This window comes from Anomaloglossus baeobatrachus, chromosome 1 (genome assembly GCF_048569485.1).
Source record: "Anomaloglossus baeobatrachus isolate aAnoBae1 chromosome 1, aAnoBae1.hap1, whole genome shotgun sequence".
Classification (NCBI taxonomy): Eukaryota; Metazoa; Chordata; class Amphibia; order Anura; family Aromobatidae; genus Anomaloglossus; species Anomaloglossus baeobatrachus.
This window is the reverse complement of record NC_134353.1, coordinates 945836791-945847254: the sequence shown is the minus strand read 5'-3', so window position 1 is coordinate 945847254 and position 10464 is coordinate 945836791. Positions and strand designations below refer to the sequence as shown.

Sequence of the window (10464 nt, the reverse complement as noted above, 5' to 3'; positions counted from 1 at the left end):
AATGTTAAAAAAAAAAAAAAGTCAGTGTTTTATGTACAAATATTAAAACCAATGCAGTGACCTCCTCCAGCCGCACACTAAAAGGCCATTCTGATTGTCACCCAGGGTTTCCTCTGGGTTTTTACTGGTAATTTTCTGTTTTTGTGTTTTTTTTGAAACGTAAAAAAGGAGGGGGAAAAAAAAAGAAAAAAAAGAAAAACAGACACTGGTGGTACAACACACAGAGCTTAACAAATATACATGGCAATCATTTCCTTTTAATTTTTTTTTTATATATAAAAAGTTACCATTCAGTAAATATTCCATCTCAATGTAATTCAGATTTTTTTTAATTTTTAATTTTTTTCTTAGAAAAAATAGAAAATATTTCTAATTGCTTGTTGGAGGCATAACATCGGCTGTGAGCAGGCCCGCTCTCTATTCTCTCATTTAACTTTTTGTAGGCAAAAAAGAAAAATATATATATATTATATAATAATTCTCATATCCCAGTCATGAGCTCGGCTTTAATATTTGCCAATTGGCAATGGAACAGAGGAAAAATAAAACACTGCATAACTGCGGCCCTAATGGTACACACTAGAGGATTTCTTTAGGACAGGTTGTACACACTTTCAAGTAAATTCAGCAAAAATATAAAAATTTATATATATATATATATATATATATATATATATATATATATATATATATTATATATATATATATATATATATATATATATATATATAAAGAAGCTTAAAACAGCTATGGATGACAAGAGGCTAAAACATAAGAAGGTGCATTAAGGCATTGAAGCGCTCGCCGGCCGCATGCGTACGTCAGGTCTGTATTGCTGATCAGTATTTTTTTTTTTTACCCAAAACAAAAATGGCTGCCGGTAAGGAGGTAAAAAGATGAGGGGGTGGAAAAATTACAGACGTGACTTACGCTATGTTCTGGAGAAACCTTCACAATGGTGACTTGAGGCTTTCTGGAAAACTAAACTGATGCACCATAAATGTCTAGCAGGTATTTGAGGCATATTTCGTAAGGCCAGGTGCACAAATGGACCCAAAAAACCCCCACGTCACAAGCTTTAAAAAAAAAAAAAAAAAAAAAAAAAAAGGTCTAGGAACTTGCACCTTTCCGATCAGCCATGTCGTCTTGTGTTACTTTGCCTTAAATTCCACTGCATAATAAAAATAAATAAATTAAAAAAAAAAAGTTATATATATATATATATATATATATTTTATACAAAATAATGACCGCAGCTGAACCAGGACGCCGTATTTACCGTCATATAGTGATGCACTACCAGTTTGCAGTATTGCTAGAAAACAGACCCAGTTACTCTGCCACATGAAAACAAAATCTGACAAAAAAAAACAAAAAAACAAAGAAAAATAGAAAAAAAAATGCAGTCATTTTATTTTTTGGGGGTTTTTCTGTATGAAACAGAATTCCTGCAAAAACAAAGAATTCATCGGTTTCCTAGAGAAATTGTGCTTTAACTTTTCGATACTGAAAGGCAAGATAAGATTCTTCATGTTTGCAGGTCCCGTATGCGCCGAGGACGACCATCGCGTTAGTGGACATTCAACCTCTCCGCTCACTACCGAGCGGCGGAGACTGGAATATTGGATGCACAATGTCGTCCTCCTCCACCACTTGCACAGTTTTAGGAACCCCAGAGCCGCCGTGACCGTGCCTCTGCAGCACAGCCCAAACAAACAAGGCTGCAACCTGTGGCTACATCATCGGCTGCTGTGAAACTACAACTCCCAGCGAGCCACCAGCTACAAAGTTTTAGGCTGCAGACTACTGCTTTACAGCAGCTGAGGGGTTAAAAACTAGTATGACATCTTTAAAGAGCTAAAAAAAAAATAAAATAATAAATAGCTATTTTACATGGGTAAAGTTAATAGTGGTACATGGTTCTGTCACATTAGGCATGCACAAAAAAAAAAAAAAATACTATACACCGCAGGAAATCTGAAAACAATTTTACAGAAATATATATATCCAAGATAAGAAAATGTACAAGTATTTACAAAAAAAAAATAATTTGCAATTATTGCCTCGTAATGAGAATTAGAGGTAAATATTTAATGCTAGCTCACAGTTTCCAACACTCGTTTGCCCACACAATCAGCAACATCGAAAAAGAAAAATAGAGATATAGATTTTATATATATATATGGAACATACAAAAAACCTTTGCTAGCTGCTGCTCAAGCAATAGGGAACCCATCGACCGTCGCTGTGGCCAGAGAGGAGTCATCGGCTACAATAACAGCACAACTTGATATCCTAACGCCTATTGTTCTAAGCAAGAAAAAAAAAAATAATAATTTGGTCAGAAATTTGCGAAAAAAAAAAATAATAATATCTCTTCAGCACGTTAAGTGTTGGTACACTTTTTTTTTTTTTCGCCGACAACCGAAACTACTGGCAGGAAACTGGAGAGTCTAGAGTGTCCAGCAATGCATAGATAAACGGAGTATTACTGCATCGGCGATGGAGAAACGATCGTAAGTAGAAAAAGTGCAACAGGTTGAAGCATTCAGTCATCCGGATGTAATGAGGGGGCGTAAATAGATAACGACTACCAGGGCTGCGGAGCGTAGGATGTCCGCAGGGTAATCGGATCGTCCTTCAAGTGCGCGGTGACGTGGGACTAAATCTGAAATGCGGTTCACAGTAAGTGAATAATAAATACCCGACCCCCAGTCTACGATTCCTAAAATAACCCTCAGACGCACCGCACAGGATGAATGACGGGTGTCGCTCGGATAACCGGAGCTTAATGGGAGCAGCAGTGGTGGACGACCGGACAGTGACGGGAAGGACTCTTTGGCAGAGGAAGCACATGCATTGGTCACATAGATCATAACCACAAGGCGGATGTATTGGAAGGCTCTGGCTCATGGAGCAGTATACACACGCTGGAGACATGATTACAGTACATGGTAGGGGCATGAGACACCACAGTTTAGACCTGGGGGGAGGGTGGGGGGGGGGAATTGGTACTGCAAAGGCCGAGCCAATGGACTCATCTAATCAGGAGCGCTGACCTTGGACGACGCCCTCGTCTTCACAAGACTTTAGGATACACAAATTAATGTGTAATTTAGAATTACAATCTTCAAAAGTTGCAGACAAGTGCTAACCCCCTATAGAAAGAAAAGAACAAAAAAAAAAAAAAAAAAAGTACATAAAGATCCACTCCGGCAGTTGTAAAACACCATGGTAAATATTCTAGAGCATCTGAAGAGAAAAAAAAACAAAACAAAACATGATTCCTTTAGACAAAGCGCAGACTATCGCACGTGCGAGCGGTGATCGTGGTTTATGCTCAAGTGCTCGGTTACATCTACAAGATGGTGAGCATAAAAAAAAAAAAAAAATATAATAAATAAAACTAAAAAAAGTCTTCATCATTGGGCTGGGTGCCGACCTCGCTGTAAAAAATAAAAATAAAAATAAAAATAAATGCTACATGAAGCAAAGATCGGACCGGTACCTGTAAACATTGCATCCCACTGCCCTCTTTGCTCTCGGAGAGACTTTGAAGCTGTGCTGGTTTTTGAGATGGGAGACCAGGTTATCTACAGATTAACAAAAAAAAAAAAAAAAAATGTAACCTAAAGCTGCTCCTCAGAACATAATCTGAGTTCCCAACTCTGCTGACCATTGTCTATTTCCACATTAATGGACCAAAGAAGTTAATTCTTGACAAAAATCAAGATATAGTTCTGTACATACAAAGACATCACTGATGTCATAGCAACAAAAAAAAAAAAAAAAAAAGAGTTCAAACTTCCAGTGAAAGACTCAGCAAACCCGAAGTTTATGATCAGATTTCATCTTCTGCGCCTCCGCCGACTGCCGGGAGCTACTCCGATTGTAGGGCTGTGTGGTGTAGTGTGTGTGAACTTAGAAAACTGTTTGTCTCGCTCGCGGATAAACTGCTGAAGTCTGCCACGGATACGGCCATTTTGGCACTGGTGATATGGTGCGTATGGTTCTCGAAGTCCACACCGAGGTTATTTACAGAAACATCGCTGATGAAGGACTCTGGGACGGAGATCCCCATTTTTATCCTCTTCGCCGGCCTCTCGGACTCGTCGTTGCATAAACTCACTGTGTTAAGCTCAGGAGGATAAAATCCAGTCTCAAATAAGTTAAAACAATCACTTTCCCCGTTGGAGGGCAATGACAGCAAGTCTTCTGTTCCAACAGGCACATGATTTACCGTGCCCCGGGGTAACGTGTCCAATGTTGGGAAGCCATCGTTCAAACAGTTCACCTCTGGATTATTGCATGCTACACCGTGAGTCAGCGCTGAAAGGAAAGGTGGGAAATGGTTACAAGCTACCTGGAGACGCGCCGGCTGGTGCTGGGGGGAGGTGCGGAGCGTCGCCTCACCTGTGAGATCGTTCGCAGTGATGGAGCTCAGCAGGTTGAGCTGGGAGTCAGGGATGGAATCTGATCGGGTTTGGCAGGTTAAGGCTGATGGATTTTCTGGTCCTCTCGGGATCTCCGCTTCATCTACCAATCGGTCCATGTAATCCCTGAGCAAGAGAAGGAACAGAATGAAAAGGTGTGTGAGCAGCGTCAGCAAACAAGAGTTTTCCATGGGGATCGCCACACACCAATCATCTTAATTACTTACCAGTAATGGGATTTTCAGAAGCCCATGAGAGCACCACCTGAGAGGTATGGTGGAATCTCTCCCTCAGGTGGTGCTGTCATGGGCGAAAGGGAAAATTCAGAAGCAGAGCTGGTAAAGCTCTGTGCAAGGAGGCTGTGTCAAGGGAGGAATTTGGGTGAAGATTGCTAATGGAGTCTTCGTTTGGGATATCCAGAGATGGTGCCGTATTAGCTGTATATTAGTGCCGATATATCAATGTATCAGACAATGAATACATGAGACATGTTCTCCTTGAGCCAGCGTCATCAACTGAACTCATGTATGGCAAGAAAAAAATTTTTGAGCTAAAGTCAGGATTGCAAGGACGAGGAAAAAATAAATAAATCTATGCTTTCCTCCTGGATCCACATACAGCCTTGGTTAAGAGAAGGGAATTTTGTTACTTACCGTAAATTCCTTTTCTTCTAGCTCCTATTGGGAGACCCAGACGATTGGGTGTATAGCACTGCCTCCGGAGGCCACACAAAGCATTACACTAAAAAGTGTAAGGCCCCTCCCCTTCTGGCTATACACCCCCAGTGGGATCACTGGCTCACCAGTTTTAGTGCAAAAGCAAGAAGGAGGAAAGCCAATAACTGGTTTAAACAAATTCACTCCGAAGTAACGTCGGAGAACTGAAAACCGTTTAACATGAACAACATGTGTACCCGAAAAACAACCAAAAATCCCGAAGGACAACAGGGCGGGTGCTGGGTCTCCCAATAGGAGCTAGAAGAAAAGGAATTTACGGTAAGTAACAAAATTCCCTTCTTCTTCGGCGCTCCATTGGGAGACCCAGACGATTGGGACGTCCAAAAGCTGTCCCTGGGTGGGTAAAGAAATACCTCATGTTAGAGCTGCAAAGACAGCCCTCCCCTACGGGGAGGCAACTGCCGCCTGCAGGACTCTTCTACCTAGGCTGGCGTCCGCCGAAGCATAGGTATGCACCTGATAATGTTTGGTGAAAGTGTGCAGACTCGACCAGGTAGCTGCCTGGCACACCTGTTGAGCCGTAGCCTGGTGTCGTAATGCCCAGGACGCACCCACGGCTCTGGCAGAATGGGCCTTCAGCCCTGATGGAACCGGAAGCCCAGCAGAACGGTAGGCTTCAAGAATTGGTTCTTTGATCCATCGAGCCAGGGTGGCTTTTGAAGCCTGCGACCCTTTGCGCTTACCAGCGACAAGGACGAAGAGTGCATCCGAGCGGCGCAGGGGCGCCGTGCGGGAAATGTAGATTCTGAGTGCTCTCACCAGATCCAACAAATGTAGATCCTTTTCATACCGATGAACTGCATGCGGATAAAAGGAAGGCAAGGAGATATCCTGATTAAGGTGAAAAGAGGATACCACCTTAGGGAGAAACTCCTGAATGGGGCGCAGCACTACCTTGTCCTGGTGGAACACCAGGAAGGGAGCTTTGGATGACAGCGCTGCTAGTTCAGACACTCTCCGAAGAGACGTGACCGCTACCAGAAATGCCACTTTCTGTGAGAGTCGAGAAAGTGACACATCCCTCAGGGGCTCGAAAGGCGGCTTCTGGAGAGCAACAAGGACCTTGTTTAGATCCCACGGATCTAACGGCCTCCTGTACGGAGGTACGATATGACACACCCCCTGCAGGAACGTGCGCACCTTAGACAGTCGCGCTAGACGCTTCTGAAAAAACACGGATAGTGCCGAGACTTGCCCTTTAAGGGAGCCGAGCGACAAGCCCTTTTCCAACCCAGAATGCAGGAAGGAAAGAAAGACAGGTAACGTGAATGGCCAGGGGGATACTCCTTGTGCAGAGCACCAGGATAAGAATATCTTCCACGTTCTGTGGTAGATCTTAGCAGACGTGGGCTTCCTAGCCTGTCTCATGGTGGCAACGACCCCTTGGGATAATCCTGAAGACGCTAGGATCCAGGACTCAATGGCCACACAGTCAGGTTCAGGGCCGCAGAATTCCGATGGAAAAACGGCCCTTGGGACAGTAAGTCTGGTCGGTCTGGTAGTGCCCACGGTTGGCCGACCGTGAGATGCCACAGATCCGGGTACCACGACCTCCTCGGCCAGTCTGGGGCGACGAGTATGACGCGGCCGCAATCGGATCTGATCTTGCGTAACACTCTGGGCAAGAGTGCCAGAGGTGGAAACACATAAGGGAGCCGGAACTGCGACCAATCTTGCACTAAGGCGTCTGCCGCTAGAGCTCTTTGATCGCGAGACCGCGCTATGAAGGTCGGGACCTTGTTGTTGTGCCGAGACGCCATTAGGTCGACGTCCGGCCTTCCCCAGCGGCGGCAGATTTCCTGAAACACGTCCGGGTGAAGGGACCATTCCCCTGCGTCCATGCCCTGGCGACTGAGGAAGTCTGCTTCCCAGTTTTCTACGCCCGGGATGTGAACTGCGGATATGGTGGATGCTCTTTCCTCCACCCACATCAGAATCCGCCTGACTTCCTGGAAGGCTTGCCGACTGCGTGTCCCTTCTTGGTGGTTGATGTATGCCACCGCTGTGGAGTTGTCCGACTGAATTCGGATCTGCTTTCCTTCCAGCCACTGCTGGAAGGCTAATAGGGCAAGATACACTGCCCTGATTTCCAGAACATTGATCTGAAGGGTGGACTCCTGCTGAGTCCACGTCCCCTGAGCCCTGTGGTGGAGAAAAACTGCTCCCCACCCTGACAGACTCGCGTCTGTCGTGACCACTGCCCAGGATGGGGGCAGGAATGATCTTCCCTGTGATAATGAGGTGGGAAGAAGCCACCATTGCAGAGAGTCCTTGGTCATCTGAGAAAGGGAGACTGTCCTGTCTAGGGAAGTTGTCTTCCCGTCCCACTGGCGGAGAATGTCCCATTGAAGTGGACGCAGATGAAACTGCGCGAACGGGACTGCCTCCATTGCTGCCACCATCTTCCCTAGGAAGTGCATGAGGCGCCTTAAGGGGTGCGACTGACCCTGAAGGAGAGACTGCACCCCTGTCTGTAGTGACCGCTGCTTGTCCAGCGGAAGCTTCACTATCGCTGAGAGAGTATGAAACTCCATGCCAAGATACGTTAGTGATTGAGTCGGTGCCAGGTTTGACTTTGAAAAGTTGATGATCCACCCGAAAGTCTGGAGAGTCTCCAGCGCAACATTCAGGCTGTGTTGGCATGCCTCTTGAGAGGGTGCTTTGACAAGTAGATCGTCTAAGTAAGGAATCACCGAATGTCCCTGAGAATGCAAGACTGCTACCACTGCCGCCATGACCTTGGTGAAAACCCGTGGGGCTGTCGCCAGACCAAATGGCAGAGCTACGAACTGGAGATGGTCGTCTCCTATCACGAAACGTAAAAAACGTTGGTGCTCTGTAGCAAATCGGCACGTGGAGATAAGCATCTTTGATGTCTATTGATGCAAGGAAATCTCCTTGAGACATTGAGGCAATGACGGAGCGGAGGGATTCCATCCGGAACCGCCTGGCGTTCACATGCTTGTTGAGCAGCTTTAGGTCCAGAACAGGACGGAACGAGCCGTCCTTTTTTGGAACCACGAAGAGATTGGAGTAAAAACCTTGTCCTTGTTCCTGCAGAGGAACAGGGATCACCACTCCTTCTGCTCTTAGTGAGCACACCGCCTGCAGAAGGGCATTTGCTCGGTCGGGATGTGGGGAGGTTCTGAAGAACCGAGTCGGAGGATGAGAACTGAATTCTATCCTGTACCCGTGAGACAAAATGTCTGCTACCCACCGGTCTTTGACCTGTGGCAGCCAAATGTCGCAAAAGCGGGAGAGCCTGCCACCGACCGAGGATGCGGAGGGATGAGGCCGAAAGTCATGAGGCAGCCGCCTTGGAAGCGGTTCCTCCGGTTGCTTTCTTGGGGCGTGAATGAGCCCGCCAGGAATCTGAGCTCCTTTGCTCCTTCTGAGTCCCTTTGGACGAGGAGAATTGGGTCTTGCTGGAGCCTCGAAAGGACCGAAACCTCGACTGCCACTTCCTCTGTTGAGGTTTGCTCGATCTGGGCTGGGGTAAGGAGGAGTCCTTACCCTTGGACTGTTTAATGATCTCAGCCAATTGCTCACCAAACAGTCTGTCTCCAGATAGTGGCAAGCTGGTTAAACATTTCTTGGAAGCAGAATCTGCTTTCCATTCCTTTAACCACAAGGCTCTGCGCAAAACCACAGAGTTGGCAGACGCCATTGAGGTACGGCTCGTAGAGTCTAGGACAGCGTTGATAGCGTAAGTCGCAAACGCAGACATTTGCGAGGTTAGGGACGCTACTCGCGGCACTGCTGGACGTATGATAGAGTCCACCTGTGCCAGGCCAGCTGAAATAGCTTGGAGTGCCCACACGGCCGCGAATGCTGGAGCAAACGACGCGCCGATAGCTTCATAGACAGACTTTAACCAAAGGTCCATCTGTCTGTCATTGGCATCTTTAAGTGAAGCCCCATCTTCCACTGCAACTATGGATCTAGCCGCAAGCCTGGAGATTGGGGGGTCCACCTTTGGACACTGGGTCCAGCGTTTGACCACGTCAGGGGGAAAGGGATAACGTGTATCCTTAAGACGTTTGGAGAAACGCTTATCTGGATAAGCCTGATGCTTCTGGACTGATTCTCTGAAGTCAGAGTGGTCCAGAAAAGTACTCAATTTACGCTTAGGATACCGGAAATGGAATTTCTCCTGCTGTGCAGCTGCCTCCTCTGCTGAAGGGGCTGGGGGAGAAATATCCAACAGTCTATTGATGGCCGCTATAAGGTCATTTACCATAGCGTCACCATCAGGGGTATCTAGATTGAGAGCGGTGTCAGGATTAGATTCCTGATCACCCACCTCTGTCTCCTCATACAGAGCCTCGTCTCGCTGAGACCCTGACCAGTGTGATGACGGCGAGGGTCTTTCCCAGCGAGCCCGCTTAGGCTGCCTGGGACTGTCATCCGAGTCAGAGTCTTCAGCCTGTGATGCCTGGGACCCCCTTGAAGTACGGATTAGTTCCAACTGAGGGGGACCGGGGAGCATAGACACAGCAGTGTCTATGGTCTGAGAAACTGGCCTGGACTGCAAGGTTTCCAGGATTTTTGTCATAGTCACAGACATCTTATCAGCAAAAACTGCAAATTCTGTCCCCGTCACCGGGGCAGGGTTCACAGGCGTCTCTGCCTGGGCCACTACTACCATAGACTCTGGCTGCCGAAGTGGCACAGGGATTGAACATTGCACACAATGGGGGTCATTGGAACCTGCCGGTAGATTAGCCCCACATGCGGCACAAGCAGTGCATACCGCCTGTGCCTTGGCACCCTTGCGTTTTGCGGATGACATGTTGTTGTCTCCTCAGAGCAATGTAGGGTATAAGCCAAGAAGCGACTGTACAGTGCAATATAAATATATATGGTACAGGGAAAAAATGCACCAAATAACACTGTGGCACTAGTGGGGCCAGCACTTATGTGCAGCTTACCGCCCGCATAAACGCGGGTGTGTGGTCGCCAGAGTCCCTTGTCTGAGTCCCCCAGAGCCTGTGTCCGTTCTCCAGCCAGACTGCATGCAGGAATGGCTGCCGGCGTCCTGTGGAGAGGGGCGGGCCCTGGGCGTGTTGAGACCAAGAGCGGGAAACTTGCGTCCCCACTGTGCCCAGTGAGAGGGCTGGAGCATGTAAATAAGGCTCCAGCCCTCGGCGCTGGCTATAGAACAGCGTCTCTCCCTTTCCCTGATTGACAGGGTGGGGGCGGGAACGAAGCAGAGCTAGGCCGCAAAAGCCGGGGACTAGATTTATGAGCGCTGCCGCCGTAAAAGCGCGGGCAGCGCGAGTCCCCGGCGCACT

General features: G+C 47.2%; 1 protein-coding gene across 1 annotated transcript in view; it reads right to left on the bottom strand.

The window, feature by feature from the left end:
• Nucleotides 1-3611: 3611 nt before the first annotated feature.
• Nucleotides 3612-10464, bottom strand: part of MIER3 (MIER family member 3) — a 30589-nt gene continuing 23736 nt past the window's right edge. Inside the window, exons 10-11 of the mRNA XM_075343739.1 lie at nt 4414-4559; nt 3612-4329 (exon numbers count right to left, since the gene is read on the bottom strand). Coding sequence (XP_075199854.1) covers nt 3881-4329; nt 4414-4559 — 595 coding nt within the window. The 3' untranslated portion in view covers nt 3612-3880. The remainder of the gene's footprint in view (nt 4330-4413; nt 4560-10464) is intronic.